This window comes from Phalacrocorax carbo, chromosome 6 (assembly GCF_963921805.1).
Source record: "Phalacrocorax carbo chromosome 6, bPhaCar2.1, whole genome shotgun sequence".
Taxonomy (NCBI): domain Eukaryota; kingdom Metazoa; phylum Chordata; class Aves; order Suliformes; family Phalacrocoracidae; genus Phalacrocorax; species Phalacrocorax carbo.
In genome coordinates this window covers 25,319,789-25,340,438 of record NC_087518.1, presented here as the reverse complement: position 1 = coordinate 25,340,438, position 20,650 = coordinate 25,319,789, and the positions used below count along the sequence as shown (strand labels likewise).

The window sequence follows — 20,650 nt, the reverse complement described above, 5'->3', positions numbered from 1 at the left end:
TCAAATTACTTTCTAAGAGTTACTGACAGTTTCTGCCGCTCCATTCTGCACTACTAGCTGATGTAGTGAGACTAGTTTACTAGACAAGTAAAACATTTATCTAGTTTATAGGCTCCTTGCAAGCAACAGATGCAGTTACAAACTTCCACACCTTTAAATGGACGTAAACTCAGCTAACACACACTTGTAGAAGTGGAGCAAATCAATTTGTCAAGAAAGCGTTTTCTGTTTGAAAAATTGCTAATCTAAATTTGATTTAACTATGAAAGTCAGACATGGTTTCTTAGTCAATGTGAAATAAATGAGTATATCTGAAATGATAGTGTTAGCTCCCATTCTAAGTTACCCCTACCTTCATCAAATCTCAAAGATTATATCACGAGAGTATATCCTTTATAGACAAAATTTTTTTTGAGAGAAAAAACTAAACATCATGTAGTTTAGGAAAATAGTACTAAACATTAACAACACAGCTTAAAAACAATTTAAAACTTCTCAGCAGTTAGAAAGCCAAACCAAAACCCAAAACAATTCAGGACAAACCTGTAATCTTCCCTTGCCTTATTTTCTGAACTCTGTACTGAATTGATGTTCCTACCAGAAGATAAATGTCATATGCTGGATTTAAAAGGATATTTTCCAAAATAAGCAATCTGACTTCTGCAGGAGGTACATGCTATTGAGTGAGGGGAAAAAAAAGAAAAAGCAACCACAGTTAAAGCAGTTCATTTGTTTGAAACAGACCATGCAGTGATAACTTATAAGTGAAAAATATTATTTGCTTTAATTTGCTCTTTATTATCACCTCAAATTTTGTCACAACAGAAAAATGCAAAGGACAATGAATCAGAGAGAGATCTGCTCTGTTCTTACTGTGTAAGGCTGAAGAAAAAAAAAAAATCAAGTCTGTATGGACATAATTTTCATTCAATTTTCTGGAGAATACAGAAAAACTTGAGACAGATACACAGTGACTATTCAAACACCTAGAAATTTATTTCCCCTACTGTAAAACATGGTACCTCCAGACAACACTTCCTTTATAACTTTACTGAGGAATCTGTATCAAACTCATAGGTCTATTAAATTACGAATACAACAGATAATTGCGTAAGTTCTATTACAGTTGTTTGAGGGATGTTCACTGAAAATGTGCAGTCTGGCAGCAGTGAAAGATTTAAAGGAACTACTAACCAAAAAGCCATGAAAAACTGCAAACAGAACAATATTATTTCTACTTCACTTATAGTATCATCTCAAAACTAATTAGAAAAATAAATATTAAACCAGAAAATTAAAAAAGCTACAAGCATTCAAGAAAAATAAAAAGTCAGACTGCTATAATGTAGAGTAACTATATTGAGCACAATCAAACGTGGAACTGTAAAAAAATAGAATTCTTGACGTGCACTATTATTTGTGCCATGTTACTAGTATTATATAGTTACTAGTATTACATACACTTAGATAATATTTCAGGTATGGGTTAGATAGTTCAAGGCAATTCTGCTTTAAGCAAAAACATTAAGTACAACATGTAGTAATGCAAATCTGCAAAACCAGGCTACAGATATGAGATGAACTTCAGAAAAAAACCAATCATTTTATACAAGGATTTTTTTAAGATGCACTATTAAGTTGATACCAGCACAACGCCAAGTGTTCCTGTAAGCAATAACCCATTAAAAACTCTCTCACGTGCTTGTAAATTCTGTTAAGCGAGAAAACAACTCTGTTGCCAGAGTTAAACGAAGAACACTGTCACCACAATTTACAAAGAAAGAAACAGATCTACCTAACAGCTGGGAAGACCGCCAGTACTGTAGTTTAATACCCTTGTAGCATTAACATTCTGATCCCAAAGCCCTTTCCTTGGAGACCAGAACCTGATGAGGTAGAATTAGATAATACCAGAGTATTCATATGACACTCATTTCAAGCACAACAGGAAATAAAGGTGTATCCAATATGGCAATAATTTCCTAGCTATTTATTTATTGGAGAAAAAAAAGATACCTAAAGTGTTCTAGCTGGTTATTTTTAAAAAGAGCTAAAGGGCCAATGCCTTACCCAGCATGATTCTAGTTACATATATAATATTAATATCAGGAATAATAAAATCGCACAGAAGTATTTGAAATGTATTCCTCTGCCACAGAGCCTTTTGTCAGTTAAGCTTAGAAACAACCTCTGGCATGTGCACTGTCCCAGGTTAGGTAACTGCACCAAGGTAACTGCATCCAACTCCAGCCCTTTCAAAGTGACCAAAAGTAGCACTGTCATCTTTTATGATACAGGCTACAGAGTCAAACCAGAAAGACAGAGATGCAGGACTGTTATCCACAACGGGAAAAATACTGCAGTGCAAACTTATAGTACTCCTATCACATTGGACTATAAGACTAAATAATAATAACAGTAAAAAAAAATACTATAAGATTCTTACCTTATAGACGCTCTCCTGTATTCTTGCTTTTAATTTAGAACTGCCTGTTTTCATTCCAGACACCAAAATGGTATCTCCTTGCTTGGCAACTTTTTCCATCTCCGATATATAGGAAGGTGGAATATAAGTGGATTCTAAGAATTTGAGTATACTGAAAGGTGAACCGGCAAGTGAACAGAAAATTGTTAACCAATTTTTGTAAATCCACAGAAAAAGACCGCCACCATCTATTCCCAGCTATTTCTATGTTTTAAGAAAATTTAAGCTATCTGCCCGGGACAAGGTATCCAAATTTTACTCATTCTTGAAGATATCTGCAGCTAATTTCTGTGGCTGATATAAATTTGTTTGAAGTTTGTTTGTGGGCTCTAAAGAGATATCAGAAGACTGCACACATTGTCTGTAATGATCCCTCTGGTTTTTACATTAGGTGTAGACTGCAAAAACTCTCTAGATTATTGTGGAACAACTGATGTGAAAGACCCTAAGCTTATGTTAATAAAAGCAACTGCTTAACAAACCAGAACAGAACTTCGACCTATATGAAGAAGCTAGCATGCATATAATAAATGACTATGAAAAAAAAAATCTATGAGCAGAATACTTGTAGTAACTGGTAGAAATTTCAATGAGATGTGACAACAGCAAGGAAAGGAATTTGCCATGAATGGGTAAACAACAGGACAGAAATTGAAGGAGGACCATGTTTTAAAGGTTGCCAGCTTCTGTATGCACATGACCTGTTTGGCTTTATGTGCACTTTCACAGCAAAATCAATACAGCCATATTGAAAACAGTTATTAACATATTTATGACAGTTTATAATTTATTTTGCAAAGCTGTAACACTATTAGGACATTTTTATGTTATCATAGCTGTGCTAACAGCAGAGGATATATCAGTATTACTTTGGTTAAAATCACCTAACAAATACTTATACTGAAACAAAAAGCTCCGTATGGACTAGGACTTGGACCACGAGTCCCACAGAACAATGAGCACACTGTCTGGCTCTCACTGTAGTTAGGGGTCATGCACTCACAACTGCAGCTTCAAGTATATTATGGGCTTAACAGGCTTTCCTCAGGTAATGCTGAGTGTTTGTTTCTCTAAGGCTACAAAATTGGAGTTTGTGTTTACCTGGTAGCAGAGAGTCTTGTTTTCTGCTCCCAGCCCATTTCCAGTGTATATGGAATATAGGTTTTAGGATGGAAGTTAACTGTTAACCATTCTGCTATTTAAAAAAAACTTGTTTCGCCACATTCTAGTCATAGATTCATCATATGAATAAAGCCAGGTTTTTAAAACAAAGATATATTTTCCTACATTATTTTATGTCCCACAATCCACCTATGTTTTGCTGGAACCTGTTTTCTGAAGTAACTGAAGCATGAGTTTGAATATTTCATCTTACAAGCTTACTATATGTTTGGGAAGTTGACAAAAGCTACACTTGAGGAGTGTCTGTAAACTGTTATATGAGAAAAACCCATGCTTCATGTATTTGCAGTCTAGTCAAACTCACATATATCAGGGAGGCATTTTTTCTGCCAATGTTCGTGTTCAGCAACATCACGAATATGATGAATACTAGCATAATACTGCTAGGTAACAGGATCCTGGTGTGTTGACACCAGGTGGTGTCAGTGCAAAGATAAAACTCTTGGAGCCCAACTTGAAAAATATCCCATACAAGGTACTGCTAAATAGCCTTCAATTTGGGTTCAATAAGGATGGAAATTCAAATTTCTGTTTGAAGCCACTGAAGAACAGAACAATGAAGTCAACACTGTAAAACTACATAATGCACATGCTTAATAAAATTAAAAAAAACAAAACAAAAAACCCAAACAAAAAACTCCAAAACAATCAAAAAACCCACAAAAACCACCTCCAAAACAAAGGCCAAAGATGGTCTGGTAACAAATACAGGAGAAAAAAATAAAATTAAAAAAAAAAAAAATCTCTGCTGAAATCCCCAAATAATGGTCTTACTGATAAATCTTTCCTTTGCACAGGTGTTTCAAGAAGATCAACAATTCCATCTATTTCTGGTTGCTGGATTAGAACTACCTGGGACGCTCATTAATCCTGCCAGTTGTTAAACAGGGATGACAGTACCCAGGCTGTTGAGTAAGCACTTTAAAAAAAAAAACTGAAACAATTGATTCATAAGCATTATTTTAGGCATCAGTTCAGTAAACTGCCTAGATGTGGGGAAATACTTATACGCGTCAAATTTAATGTACACAAGGCTTCTGAGAACAAAGTAAGTGAACTTACCGTAATGCATTGTGGGAATCTGAGAAGCCATCACCCTCTGTGTCTTTTACTATTGTCCAGTCAAAGACTAACCCTGCCAGTGTGCTGAAAGTATTTCCTATAAATCAAACAATTAGATTAAAACAAGAACAAATAACAAGCATAGAGTCTTCCTGGAACACAAATATGACTTTTTCCTGTAGGAAATTTCTTTATAGAGCTAGAGCTTTATAGAGCTTTATAGAGCTAGAACTGTTATGACTAAAATCTGTTGCTTTGGGGGAGTCAGAAAGGCTTCAGGACAAGAAGTGCCTAAACAAAAATTTACAATTACAACATTTGACCTTAGAAAAGCAGATGTACAGAACCATAAAGATAAGGAACTGCAGAGCTAACACTAAACTAGAACAGACTACCCCTCAACGACAGCATATACATGATCTCAGAACTGAGCCTGCATGAAAGCAAAGGTTAACTAGTGGACACAGTGAGGAAGAGTAGATCCTTCATCCAGAGACCCCTGACGACCACCCAGAGACACCAACAGGCATGCACAAAGGACATCTGCATATGATAATGAGTTCTCAGAAAAGTAATGAATATGTATATCTTTTCTCTGGGAAACTAATATGTATGTAGAGCTTACATAAGTTATGCAACTAACCCTGTGCAGGCACACAGACTAGGAGGAGCGATCCCCTGTGCGTCCAGCGCTGCAATAAAGAATACCTGCTTAACAGTCATACAGACTACTGAGTCCTGATTTCGGCTTTTTACGGCATCAATCATATCCCTAAAAGAGGGATTTTTAAATAAACAGACTGAAAGCAAAGATTGTTACTACATTTAAGTGTAATGGTCTGCTAATCTGAAACATTTTGCAATCTTCAAGATGAGTCTTGCTGCGAATGGCAGTGTCCACTGAGACAAATAAATACGGAACCGAAAGCCCAGTATTTACTATATTTTGAAATAAGGTTTAATTTGTGTTCTTCCCTTTGACATCATGCCTATACTAATAAAGTAAGAATCAAAGCAAATTTATTCTCAAATTCTTATCCTTAAAGGTTTATGACATTTTTAAGCAATAAAAATATTTTAAGACAAGATAATGCAACTCACAGCCTATGTTGTTTCTCCCATTTCTATACAACTTACTGCAGTTAGTTCCAAATCCCAAATAAATAGGATTTTAAGCACAAAACTCTAAAACACAAGGCAATTTAATCAAAATTGATCAAGACTGGGTTATTTAACATGCATACAGTCTAACTTTCTTTAATGATGCATGCTCTAGCTTTGCAAAGCTGTATTACACTCTTTTGCTTTGCTCCAATGGAAAGTACCAGGGCCAGTAAAGAAACACACATTGTTGCACTGTGGAAAGCCTATGCCTGGACACAGCCAGTGCCACAGCAGACAGGTTACAAAAGCATGAAACCATCCTTGCAGCCTCTGAACCACCACCACACCTGGATGTCCTGGGTCCTGCTGGGGTCTCTCACTATGAGGGCAAGGTCAGGTTATCAAAGACAAACTATCATGGGCATTCCCCAGATGATGCAGGGTCTCTCTCATTCATGACAGGACCAGCTATCTCCACAGCATGGAGGGCAGCAGCTGTCTCCACGCTACACCTATCAGAGGCAGCACTCAGAGAGTCATGAACTGTATTATGTCTTTGTCGTTCCCTGCAGGATCACACAGCTGTGACAGGAGCTGCAGACCAGCTGCCCTGCCAGCTGTAACATTACACTCCTTGGCTCCTCTGATGTCAATGTAGGCAGTGACTTGTGCTCCTGCTCCACCACTGTAACCCAGCCCTGAGCTGCTCCTCTGTGATGCTTCAGCAGAAAAGCAGCTCTCACTGGCAAGGCTGGAGCAAACCCCAGTATACAAAGAGAGCTGTCTTGACATGCTCTGCTCCATGGCTGGGGCAAGAAGCCAGTGTTCCTTGCACACTCATAGCCAAAGAAATGCAAACTCCCATCTTAAGTCTTCCTCTTATTTAACTCACCTCTAGTTAAATCATAATAAAGTAACTTCAGCAAAGTTCAACAGATAAAACAATATATAGTATTACTTTTTTTCCCCCCCTCTACATTCTATACTTAATTTAGCAAAGATCTCCATGATGATCTTCCTCTCTTGCATTAGTAATCTTTGAAAAGTAATATTAGGGGATTGAGTTTATATTTGGAGTGGCTTATTAAAAATATGTACAAAAAGAAATCTGCATTAATAACTGATTACAAAATACAGCTTATGTAAAAAACCTGCATTATTTATAAATAATATATATATATATGGAAAAGAGTAAGGAAAGAAACTATTCCTGAAGATATATCGATACTCACAGGAGTAGAATAATCAATATTAATGAATGGTCTGACCAATACCAGAGGCAATAATCTGGCAATGTAAGATGCACTAATCGCCATCAGCCCAGAACAAATCACATGTGGTGCATCCCTGGGGCCTACTCAACAACTTTATGTTGTGACAGGCAAAAAGCTATGTCACTGCAATATTGTATAAATACAATGGCTGGTACAAAGCACCTACTCTCTCTCTCTCTCGCACAGGCTGCAATAACAGGCCTGACACACACGTTCTTTGTGCAAGTTTTCAGCAAACCTAAGCAGATTTTTCCCAATATTAAGTGAATTGGATAATTATTTTGGTTTTTTTTTTCACCTTCTGAATAGTAAAAAAAAGCATTCAGAAGTCCTTTATTCGATCATCTGACTTTTCCTGAGCCATTATGCCCTTCAGTAAACTTGCTGCTGCTCTTGAATTTTTTTTTTTTTTTTTTTAAAGTGTGCCAGGAAAGACCACTGAGAGTCCAGTATGTCCAAAGGTCTCGCCAGAATGGATCCCAAGGTTATTTGGGTCAAAGGAACCGTTTTTCAAAGCTTTTGAGTGTATCCTGATCCTCTAAACTTAGATTGGGAAGTTTAGTCCTACAGCTTCTAACACCTTGTTTCAGTCATGCAGATTACACATTCTTTTTGGGTTTTGAACCACTTCTCTTGTTCAGACTCTAACTTGGGTGGCTTCCAAGGCAAATTTGTCTATGGAGCATGCTTGAGAGTTTGTAGAAATGCCAAGCCAAGAGTCTGGTATTACACATAGTGTAAGAAAACAAAACTACTTTTCATTATTAACATATTGCCATATATAACCTGGCATTCATGGTTTACAAACAACTGTAGTATGGGCTCATTAACTACCCAAACCAAACAATTCAACCTTTTATAGCTGCTTAACATATCACTTCCTTTCAGCCCAGTAGCTGTCCTACAAATTACTTGGTTTGTATGAGTGTTGATACGTGCACAAAAATCAGTTATTGAAACCAAAGCATGAAATTCTTACCAGCATCATGGTTCTTTTTCTGATGCTACAGACAGTATGAAAAGCATAAGTTTTCTGCTCCTTTTAAATAATTATGCATTCAGTCCAAATGCACTGACTTTTATGAGCCTGAATGGTTCCTCCCAAAAGTGAGTGCTTCTATAATAATTAAGGGATATTAATCCAAGCAATAGGGATATCAATCCAAGCAATAGGTGGTTGGTCTTCAACATCATCTCTGAACATCCTGTTGGATGCCTGACTGGACTCAGTCTAAAGAATTTTGCAAAAGGACATTTTATCTATCTCAGCTTCAGCTCAAAAGAGGAAAAAAAAAATAGAAAAAGAAGAGACTACTACTCATTGCTGTGCAGCCTTGCTCAGCTTAGTTAAATTCTGATAGGCCATTTCAACTGGACAAGTGTTGGGACTTTTTGCATTACATTCTTACTCCCAATCTGGAGGTAGAATTGCTAAGAGCTGACACCTTTATTTTAATTATTTTAAATTCTTACTTTAAAAAATACCCTTAGCACTAGAGTTAAGTTTCCTGGGAAAATAAGGAAACAAAGCAAGCAAAAGTTGTTGGAAATCAAGCAGTGTTTGATTTTCCTATTCAGGTGGTATGCCAACTTTACACTTAAACAAAAACAACAGGTTACTAAATGTACTGTCCAGCAAACTCCCTTTAAATTACTCAGCTGGGCTTCTAACATTCAACTGTGTTGCAGACAAAACCAGTGTACATATCAGACAATTAAGAGTTTCAATATATATTTTCTCTCCTACTACTAAATCTCTTACCTTCAGAATCCAAAGCCTGAATTTTTAGCTCAAGTGGTGAGTCTTCAAGATAGAGTTCTCTTGTTGTGGACACAATTTGGATGTCGTGAATTATATCAACTATAGCATCACAACGAAGCACTTGTCCAGTCACTTGAAGAGACATCAGAAAGAGCACATGAAAACAGCAACAGTGGACATGCTCATGAAGAGCAACAAGACAAAATGCACCTCAAATTTAGTCAATGACACAAGACACTGAAGGAACTGAAACCAGGTCATGACCTTGACTAAGAAATTCTTGGTCAAATGGTGATTATGGCTAAGCAAGCAAGAAAAGCACTTCCCTTCCTCAGTGAACTTTAAATAAATCTTTAAAAATAAAAGTTATTTCCATCTACACTAACAGTTACAGACGTTTTCTCCAAGTACATATTAAGAGTTTCTACAGTGCAAATGTCAGACATGCTTCATGCCCTATAGAACTTAATGACTTTTACCCACAGATGATAAACCCTTATATACATCTTCATTTAGTGACTGCAAGAGATTTAATTGACCATCTGTTTTTGCCTGTCATTATAAATACTAAACAGGTATATTATATGACAGACACAAAGGCAATTTTCAGCTTTCTAAATGCAAAACATCTGAATTTGCATTATATAAAAAGTATGGACTGAAAATTATTTTAAGCCACTCCCCCCCATTTAAAAAAAAAAAAAATTACACATTTTCCTAGATGTATCATTAATAACATTAACACTTATTTGAGGCCTTTAACCAAGACAACTTAAAAACCATGCCCTTGGAAATTCTAAAATGACAAATGACTATGAATACAAACGGAAATTTCTTGTTTTGTGCACTTTTAAATCTCTACTTTGTTTCTTCTTTGTGGGAGTTGGGGTTTTTCATCCTGGAGAAGAGAAGGCTGCGGGGAGACCTCCTTGCAGCCTCTCGATACTTAAAGAGGGCTTGTAAGAAAGATGGGGAGAGAGTTTCTATAGGAAGGCCTGTTGCAACAGGGCAAGGGGTAGTGGTTTTAAACCAAAAGAGGGTAGATTCAGAGCAGATATAAGGAAGACATTTTTTTATGCTGAGGGTGGTGAAACACCGGCACAGGTTGCCCTGGGAGGTGGTAGCTGTCCCATCCCTGGAAACACTGACGGTCAGGTTGGACGGGGCTCTGAGCAACCTTATGTAGTTGTAGATGGCCCTGCTCATTGCAGGGAGGTTGGGCTAAATGGCCTTTAAAGGTCTCTTGCAACCCAAACCATTCTATGATTCTAGAGGATGCCAGGATGGCCATAAACAAGTAGTGGTGTGTTTACAAAAGTTAAAACTTACTTATATCTTCAGCAAAGATGATACTTGTCAGACGTGTGGGCTGTGAGGACCGTGCCTGGACAACAGCTTTCTGTGAACACTGGCGCTCATCCTGATCTGTCAGCTCTATGCTCGCAACCTCCGGCCTGGTGGAGGACCTACAGGGTTATTTATTTTTTTTTTTAGCAGTGTTTAAGTTACTGCTAGACAGAAATCAAAGGTCTGGTTTAAAAGCCACGAAAATAATTTACATGAGACATGCTACATGGTCAGGACCCAACTTTCTTAAGAGCTGGACTGTAACAGCCCTTCCACGACTTCAGCATAAGCAAGTGCGGGCCAAGGAAGGGGGAAAGCACAAACCAAAGGCCCACCAGAGCCCAAGCAGACAACCAGTATTCTCTCGACTCTGGCACGTTCACTGCTGAATGCAATTCAGTCAGTTCGGAGCTATACCCAGCTACTTAACAAAGTTACAAAGCCTTTGGCCTGACTATATATTAGCTTAGAGGTGTGGAACAAGGGAAAACACATACAGAAATACTGAAGTAAAAGGTAAAATAATTTTAGCTAATGCTGCATACACCACTTGTAACGGCATTTTCAAAGCAAGTTTGAAACAAAATTCTGGAAAAACTGGAACTATTCCCTGATGACAGAACATCACAATTATGTATGTTTGCTATGGCAGAGGCTCTGAACAAGGAAGACACAACATTTTTTAATCAAGAAATTTTAAAAAAGAATGGATTTAGTCTGTTTAGTTGAAGTATGTAACACTGCGTAAAACATGCAAAGTTGTATAACAACCTTTGGTGAAATGTAAGCCTACATGGAATTTTGACCTAAAATTGATGCATCTGTTACTTCCTGCTCTGACTTGTATGGCTTTTCTTAAGACAACTGCTCCAGGAATGAGCTTGTGGGAAGCTCACCATTGCCATCGAGCCCAGTTCTCACTCCTGTGTGCCAAAAATGTCAAGGTGAGGAAAAAAAAAAGTTTCAAAGTTATTGAAATTAGGTAAGATAGTAATAATATATATCTGAAGCCTGATGTAGAGTGCTCAAAGCAATGAAAATATTTCAGCAGGCCATACCTCTTGCAAACAATTAAAGAACATCACCCCTCCAAACTGGGATGAGCAGCTGACTAACCGTTTTGGAGAACTTAGCCACAGCTGCTCTAAACTCCTTGCTCACACTAAACCTGCAGGACTTACTGCAGAGTAAGCAGAAAGGCAGCCTGTTTGGACTCCAGCTCAGAGCCCAGCACCCTGCTTAAGCCACTAATGAATTAAGCGTCATCACTGTTTGCTCAAAGACCCTGAGTCAAAGTTCCTTCACAAGGGTCCTTTGAAGGATTAAAACAATGAAAGAAAGCACTGATGACAAAGCTGTGCAGGAATTGCTTCTCCCAGATGATGACAGCAGTTCTGATGAAAACACTACATCAGTCGGCGAGGAGCACAGCGGCAGCAAGGGCAAGTCCCATGGCTCAGCGCTAGATCGGGGCAGGCAAAGTGGTTCCTTGTACCCGAGAAGCCCGAGGGTGAGCAGAGGGACCCGTCAGGAGCTGGCAGCTCTCTCGAGCGAGGCTGACGTGCAGCTGACCCGGCGTGGGGCGTTGCCAGAAGCAACGGTGAGAGATTTAAACGGCCCCTAGGGAGCATGAGCGACGAGGGATGTGGCGCGTCAGAAGGGCGTGGCGCGTCAGTTCACGCAGGCAGGGCAAGCAGGAGGGATGCCGGAGCCCACTTGTAGGTCTACAGCTCAAGCAAGCGCTTTGGCCTTGGGCGAAATGGTGGGCACTCACCTCAGAGCTAAAACCACTGTTTGTTCAGCGAAAGCCTCTGAGATGTCAGACGCATCCACCCAGATGAGTCTGGTAAGAAAGGGCACACCAGTACAGCCAGTGGGCTGCGGCAACTGCCCCAACCCCTCTACTGACGAAAAGGTAAGTACCTGCATGGGGTGTGCACAGGTTGATGACTTGTTACGTCAGGTGGCCAAACTGCAGGAAACAGTTAAGAGGCTGCACAGTATTAGAGGAGCTGAGGCAGAGGTAGACAGGTGGTTTCAGAATCATGTTCCTGTGGCAGACACCACCAAGAATGAGGGACCGTGGACCCTGGTGACTCACAGGAGCAGGATTCCACATCAGCCTGCACCTTCCACCATCACAATCAGAAACAGATATGAAGCCTTAACGACTAAGGACACCCATAAGCAAGGTCTGCAAAGTCTCCTGCAAGGGGAAACTGTAGCAGCAACACACAGTGGACATCGTAAAAAGAAACGACGAGTGACTCTCTGTTGAAGGGTACTGAGGCACCGATCTGCCGACCTGACAGGGAGTCACGATAGGTATGCTGCCTCCCAGGAGCCAAGGTCTGAGACGTTGCTGAGAGGGTGCCACAACTCATCAGGAAAACAGACTACTATCCACTATTACTATTTACTTTAAACTGAAGGACTTGGTGGGTGGGATCCGTGGAGAAAACACTCACACCAGCACATCCAACGGGGGAGTAAGTCAGGCCAAGCAGTGTGGTGATAAAGCTTCCTTAGCTGTCTCTCAAGATGTGAAACAAAAGAGTAAACACTTCAAGTGTATGTACACGAATGCACACAGTCTAGGTAACAAACAGGAGGAACTAGAGCTCCGTACCCACTCAGAAGGGTATGACATCATAGGAGAGTAACTGAAACATGGTGGGACAACTCAAATGACTGGGGGATTGCAATGGACAGTTACAAGCTCTTTCGTAAAGACAGGCAACGTAGAAGAGGTGGAGGAGTCACACTCTACGTTAAGGAAAACCTCAAATGCATTGAAGTTAACTATGGTGATTACGACTGCTCTATCAAAAGCCTCTGGGTTAAAGTAAAAGGGGTCATCTCCAAGCAGGACCTCACAGTGGGCATCTGCTACCGACCTCCTAACCACAATGACAATGCCGATGAAGTGATACTTGGGGCACTAGAGCAAGCTTCTGGCTAACAGAACCTGGTCCTGATGGGTGACTTCAACTACCCAGACATGTCCTGGAAGAACAATACGGCAGCTCACATGTCATCCACAAAGTTTCTGGAATGTATAGAGGACAGTTTCCTAATACAAATGCTAGATGTGCCAACCAGGAAGGAGGCGCTGCTGGACTTGCTATTCACAAACTGAGAAAGCCTGCTTTGTGGTATCTCGGTTAGTGATAGCCTCGGCTGCAGTGATCACAATATTGTGGAGTTGGGGATCGTGCTGAGTGTGCTGAAGGTCAGCTCTAAGACAAGGGTTCTGGTTTTTAGAAGAGCAAACTTCAGTGCACTCAGGACTCAGTTGGGAGGGATTCGATGGGAAGCTTTCATGGAATACAAAGGAGCTAATGAGTGCTGGGAATTCTTCAAGAACTCTCTATTGGAAGCACAAAGCCAATTTATCCCCTACAAAGGAAAGGGAAGTAAGCGGAGCAAGAGGCCCCCATAGCTCAACCATGACCTCCTGGGTCTACTCAAATCCAAAAGGGAAGCACACCAGAAATGGAAAAGTGGAGGATTACCCGCCGAGAACTACAAGGACACAGCCAGAGAGTGCAGAGACACAGTTGGAAAAGCAAAAGCCCAATTTAAATTGAAACTGGCTGTAGACATAAAAAATAACAAGAAAGGGTTCTTCAGACATGTCAACCATAAGCAGAAAAAGAAGGAAAACATAGGCCCACTGTTAAACGGAAAAGGAGACTCAATCACCAGTGATGCAGAAAAGGCAGAGGCCCTCAACACCTTTTTCACCTCTTTCTTTACCAGCACTGTAGGGTCCCAGGTTTAGGGAACAAAATTACCGATTGAACCAAACACCGACCCACCATCAGTGAAGGAAGAGTTAGTATATGAACTACTACAGGAGCTTGATCCCTACAGATCAATGGACCCTGACACCATCCACCTGAGGGTGTTCAGAGAGCTGGATGACATCATCGCAAGGCCACTCTCCATAATCTTCGATAAGCCATTGAGAACGGGGGACGTCCCAGAGGACTGGAGGAAGGCAAATGTTACCCCTATCTACAAGAAAGGCTCGAGGGAGGACCTGGGTAACTATAGGCCCATCGGCCTTACTTCAGTCCCTGGGAAAGTTATGCAATGAATCCTCCTGGGGGCCATCACAAGCCAAATGAAGCACGTGACTGGGAAAAGCCAACATGGCTTCACTAAAGGCAGATCGTGCTTGACAAACCTGGTGGCCTTCTATGACAAAGTGACTTGCCTGGTTGACATGGGGTGGGCAGTAGACATTGTCTACCTGGACTTCTCCAAGGCCTTTGATACGGTCCCCCACAGTGTCCTCCTGGAGAAATTAATGCGTTATGGCCTAGACAAGTGGTCTGTGCAGTGGGTGGGGAACTGGCTGACAGGCAGCACCCAGAGGGTGGTGGTAAATGGCTCTTTCTCAGACTGGCAACCTGTCACAAGCGGAATCCCCCAGGGATCGATATCGGGCCCAATGTTATTCAACATCTTTATAAGTGATCTGGATAACGGCATCAAGTGTAGCCTGATGAAGCTTGCAGATGACACCAAGTTGAATGGGGAAGTAGACACTCCAGAAGGGAGAGCTGCTCTGCAGGGAGATCTGGATTGGCTGGAAGAGTGGACCAACAAGAACCTTATAAAGTTCAACAAGGAGAAGTATAAGGTCATGCACCTGGGAAAACATAATCTGGGAGAGCAGTACAGACTGGGATCCACCTGGCTGGAGAGCAGCTCTGTGGAAAGGGACCTGGGGGTCCTGGTGGACAGAAAGCTTAACATGAGTGTGCTGCTGGAGCCAAGGCGACCAACAGGATGCTGGATTGCATCAAAAAGGGCATCACCAGCAGAGATAAAGAAGTCATTATCCCACTCTGCACAGCGCTTGTCAGGCCACACCTGGAGCACTGTGTACAGTTCTGGTCCCCGCTATACAAAAGGATGTAGACAGGCTGGAAGGGGTCCAGAGAAGGGACACCAAGATGATCAGAGGACTGGGAAGCCTGCCATATGAGGACAGGCTGGGAGAACGGGGTTTGTTCAGCCTTGAGAAAAGGAGGCTTCGAGGGGATCTTGTCCCCATGTACCAGTACTTAAGGGGTAGCTACAAAGAAGATGGAGACTCCCTTTTTACAAGGAATCACATGGAGAGGACAAGAGGGAATGGAGATACAAGTTGCTCCTCGGAGATTCCGATTGGACATCAGAGGGAAATTTTTCACAGTGAGGACAGTCAACCATTGGAATAATCTCCCCAGGGAAGTGGTTGACTCAGCCACATTGGACACCTTCAAGAGTCGTCTGGACAGGGTGCTGGGTCATCTTGTCTAGACTGTGCTCTTCCCAGAAAGGTTGGACTAGATGATCCCCAAGGTCCCTTCCAACCTAAGATTCTGTGATTATCTGGTAAATGCAATCTAAACCGGGCACTAGATCCCAACCTGGTAAAGACGATGAAGCTGGATTGATTTAGACTTTTCTTCTGGAAGATGTTCAAAAATGCCTACCTGTGATATATGGGAAAAATCTTCTAACTGAGCAAGGCACTGGAGAGGAGTTTCAAATAAACAGCAATATCATACATCCCCTTCTCCCCATATGTAGGTTTTTGCCTACTTCTATTACTGTCAGAACCAACCGATCCAAAACAGTGAAAGTCAAATCTTGTTAACTAAAATTGTATCCATTAAAAAAAAAAATAATATCACAATATGTTCAGTTATCTTAGAGTTAACAGTTGCAGTCCACGTGAACATGGACCAATCTGGTTGTAGTCACTGGAATAAAACTGCAAATCCTGTTTTCAAGCCGAAGCAATGAAAAGCACAATTCTGAAGACATATCCAGTCGTGCAAGACACCAAGATCCCTTTGGTTCGAAGCAGCTGTAAGACAGCAAACACCGCATTTCTCACAGAAACTTCACAGGAAACAAAAATACATTTGTGTCAGCTCTCTGCTTCCCTACATGCAGGTCTGGATTTGATCATACTATACTGTCCAAACAATGAGGCCCCAAAAGCTTGCAATCTGAGGGCACAAAACCCTGGTCAGAACATCTTTAATTGTGTGTACTAAGGGCAGTGTACAGGTTCATTAGACACTGCAGAGCAGGATGATATTTTTGTCTTGGGTGAAATTCATTAATTCAATATATTATTTATATTGGTGTCCTCCCAAGAATATCTGGCTTACACAAAGATGAGTTTTAAAGGATTTTGAAACAACAGTAGCAACTGCTAACCCAGAAATTTCAAAGTATTTTATCTGATGAAGGAAAAAGCAGCCCACAGCAGTATGCAATGGACAATTTAAACACCAATTAGAAGTTTATTCTAAAAAGAAGCTGAAAATTCTTTGTTACGTTCTAGATACTGAAGAAATGTTCACAAATATGAGCTTTTTTTATATTAAGGTTTATACTGTTTCTAAAATAACATGATTTATTTATTAGTAGTACATTTAACTTGGCTATTCAGTGATTAACTTAAGAGTGAACAATTAGTTATTTTCCTGTTATTCTGTAGCTTCTTAGGCAACCATGAAACAGTTTCCCAACATTTAGCAAGTTTCTTTAAACAATGTTAGCATTCACAACCAGTAAGGCGCTTTCTGTACTTGGCTGGTAGGCTTTTTAAGCTGAGCATGCGGATCTGATTTAATATGCATGCAGGCATTTTAAAATAAGCATTATAGGTAGGGAATTGACTTTTACTTTTATTATCTAGTTCTTCACATTGTTTAATATTCTCTGCCATTATATATTTTTTAATTAATTTGAGGTTTTTGCATTCTCAGTCTGAAATTCATTGTGTTTACAACACAACAGGGTTTTCATTGTGTTTTGTGTTTGTTCTTTTAATATATGTATATATGTATATACATATATATGTATACACATATATGTATATAATATATGTATAGCAATACATAACCACTGCAGTTTGCACTAACAGCAGTATTGTAAAACGAAATCTAATTACAGGATGTTTTTCAGACTAGAAAAAGGAAGGAACAAAGATAGACTAAATGTCTGCATTAAATTTTAGCTGTAAGCTCATATACACTCCGCAATCATTAAGGAACTTTCAAGCTTTTACAGCTGAATGCTGGTTAGCTCTTTATTGTCACTGGAGTAGGAAACCTGAGATTAGATACTATTTGGCCTCTAACAGTAGTCAAAAATAGGAGGTAGAATACCAGCTGAATTTCTTACTTTTTTAAATACAAATACATTTTTAGTTTTATTACCAATAGGATATCTGGTAGGTGAAGTAGGGCATTTCTGAGGCTTGGTTTACTACTGATTTATATTAAAAAACAATCTATATGACTATTGCTTTTTTACACTCTAACATATGAAATATTTGATGACCCTTCAATATCATTCCGCAATATCAAAAGCACGTTCTGTTTACGGCTACACCCAATTCAGAGTCAAGTACAAAAAGGATAAGGCACTAATTAAATAGACCGTATACTACAGCGGCACTGCTATACTGTAATATACATAGGGATCACTACTGTGCCCCAAATGGTCAAGAAAAAGAAACTTTTGCTTTAAAACAACACCAAAGACTGCATTTTATATCATCTTCCAATTACAGCTGATCTTTGGCAGCACGTCAATGTGTGATATTGAGAGCTAGGCTTGTCAGATGTCAAAATTAGATCCTGAGAAGCAATGGGAAGCATTTCTGGCACTAGCTCTTGATCCCATAAGCATCTATAAGAAAGAACAAGGCAGGGGAGGAAGCACTAGAAAGACAAGTACGGAGGTGTGTAGGGGTGGAAGCCAACAGAAGTCCCAATATTTATTTCCCTCAGAATAAAATCCCACTTGGTGAGGAATTAATGACGCTTACAATAAAGACCTCCAGCCCTCTTGCTAATCTCCATTTCATTCATGACTTTCACCCCCGTTCCTGGACACAGAACCGTGTGCCAAGATTGTATCTACAGATCCACCCAAACCTATGCCTGCATTTTTTTTAATTAACTGTTCTGTAATACCACATGTGAATACTTCAACTTATTTATCAGCTTGTTTAAATATCAGGCAAATATTACTCTTTCCCTCACTCTAGCAATACTTTTTTTATTGCTTCAACATTTTATATTATTTTGTCAGCTCTTCATACTAAACTCAACTGACTAAATTAGCAAAAATCCACCTTTGTGGAGATGCACCATGACTATCAGCTGATTTAATCTTTTAGAATTTGTATCAGGCATATGGGCAGATAGATAGCCAGAGGGAAACTAGATGGTGAAGATTTTCAAGAGTTTGGTAAGATTGGATTAACCAGAACATCAGGTACCTTATTTCTAGTTACTCTTGGGTCTAACACTGTTGACATACAAAAATTAAGAGAGACACAAGAGCCAGAATAGCATCCAGGCAATTGTAGTTGTGTGATAAAAAATAGATTCCCAGACAACCAAGGATATGGGAACTGAATCCATTCCAAAGAAAACACAGAGGGAGCCTGGCAGAGTTCCCTGAACTCTTAAGGATTTTTAATGACACAGTGGCAGATTATCTCTCTATTGTTCAGTCATTCCTCTTTAGGATTATTCTTATTGTACTGGGAAAACAAAAAGCAGGAAGAAAATCTTCCATCCAGTTCTGCTTTAAAAACAAATGGAAACATCACACACCACAGAAGGAGCCAAGGATGAAGCTTTTGCTCCTGCGTTTTTCCAATAGTTATCAGATGACATGCCCAAGAACTTCAAAGCATGCAGAGTTACACCAGTGATGATTGTTCTCAAAATCCAACCCAGACACCCAATTGTAACTTGGATATTTTGTCAAATCAACTGGTGGCCAAAAGCATTTTACCAAAAGTGCTTATCTTTGCACCTTTCCTAGCTGCATGGAGGAAAATGGTGTGCCACACTAGTGACCTTCACCTTCCAACTAAGAGAATGCCATAAAGGTTGGTCTACACAAGCTGTTCTGAAATTAGCTTAGCCTGATTTCAAATTAGAAAATAAAACTAAAAAATGGCAGTTTATTTCCAAAACACAAGTGTTACATTTTGCATTGTTTCAAATTATCCACCTTCTCACATGTGAAGACCCTTAAAGCTTCGGTTACTAAGGTGAGACCCACACCCAAGGACAGTAAAAGTCATAAAACATGTCGTGGGTGTTCAGCAATAAAAGCTACCAAAAATTAGCAACAGTCCCTACTCTTTCTCTCCTCCTTCCCAGGCAGGTTATGCTCAGATTCAGAAAAAGTCTTTTCAACAGCAAACCTGCACTGCAGGTTGACACATCAGCTAAGAGAAAAAACACCATTATTTCTTCTGCCTCTTCAACTCTGGCAGAACATCTATGCTGCAGACTCACACTACCCACTCTGGTTTTGAGCCAACAGATTCAGGTAATGCAGACCTGAGCAACAGCGGCACAGCCTGTCTCACTTTACCGCAAGGATATATATCTCAATGCAATTCTGAGCTCATTCTGGTATCTACAAGGCTTGAAGCCACACTGGGAAAGCACACGCTGCAGTTCAGCCAGTCTACCTAGCAGTCGGCAGTGCAGGCACCTCCCAGAGAGAGGGATTACATTTTGCTGCCTGCTATAACAGCCTTATAAGTAGGAAATGCAAAGCAGATGAGAACCAAAGGGGTAAAGGGTAGCCGGGGATAACAACCATCCTTTGTCATTTCATAATATGGAAATTAACAGTCAGTATCTCACACAAAACATTTTTCAGTGAGAGTCAAAGACAGGAGTTTTTAGACCCCTGGTAAAACAGGTAATCCATGAAACAGCAACAACAAACCCCTCAGGTCATCAGAGATGAGACTGTCAGTCTTATAGCAAAGTAACATACCTTGATCAGCAACACTCTATTTAATATACATTTTTAAAACAAGTAAGCCACCACATATATCCCATAGAGGAATACTACCAGTTTAGAACTCAGTATCAGAAACATGACAAGATAAGGAGCTGGAAAATGAGCCTTGCCAGCCAACTACTGCAACAGCAGCTCTGTTTCAGGTTCTCTGGAAGTACCTGTGCATTACGCAGCAGAAGCACCATGGAACCACTAGATCTCTCACTCCAGCACTGCCACCTGCTCCTTTTGCAATGGCAATTAGCTTTCTGTAACCTCCTCAGGGACAGCTTCAGTAGCACACATAAACCCTTTTATTTAAAGTGGCAATAAACTCTCCTTCATTAGATTTGCAAAAAACAACACTGTACAGGGCCATTATCACCTTTGAACAGGTTCCTATAGCTGTAACCTTTCCATAGCAAAACTTCTGACTTCAGTGGTCAACGATTCAAATTCAATCAGTTTATTTCTCAAAGCTAATTCCTGAAGCTTAAACCTTCCACTACTTCTCACCATGTATCTCAATTCTGCAAGATATGAAATAACATTAGACATGTAGGCATATTTGTATGCTACAGATAATTTCTGATA

At 40.0% G+C, this 20,650-nt stretch overlaps 1 protein-coding gene across 2 annotated transcripts in view; it reads right to left on the bottom strand.

The window, feature by feature from the left end:
* Positions 1-20,650, bottom strand: part of NUP210 (nucleoporin 210) — a 73,320-nt gene that overhangs the window by 49,283 nt on the left and 3,387 nt on the right. For both annotated transcript variants that reach the window (XM_064454303.1, XM_064454302.1), the window contains exons 2-6: positions 10,199-10,335; positions 8,870-9,001; positions 4,730-4,826; positions 2,447-2,597; positions 544-676 (exon numbers count right to left, since the gene is read on the bottom strand). In XM_064454303.1, the coding sequence (XP_064310373.1) occupies positions 544-676; positions 2,447-2,597; positions 4,730-4,826; positions 8,870-9,001; positions 10,199-10,335 (650 nt within the window). The remainder of the gene's footprint in view (positions 1-543; positions 677-2,446; positions 2,598-4,729; positions 4,827-8,869; positions 9,002-10,198; positions 10,336-20,650) is intronic.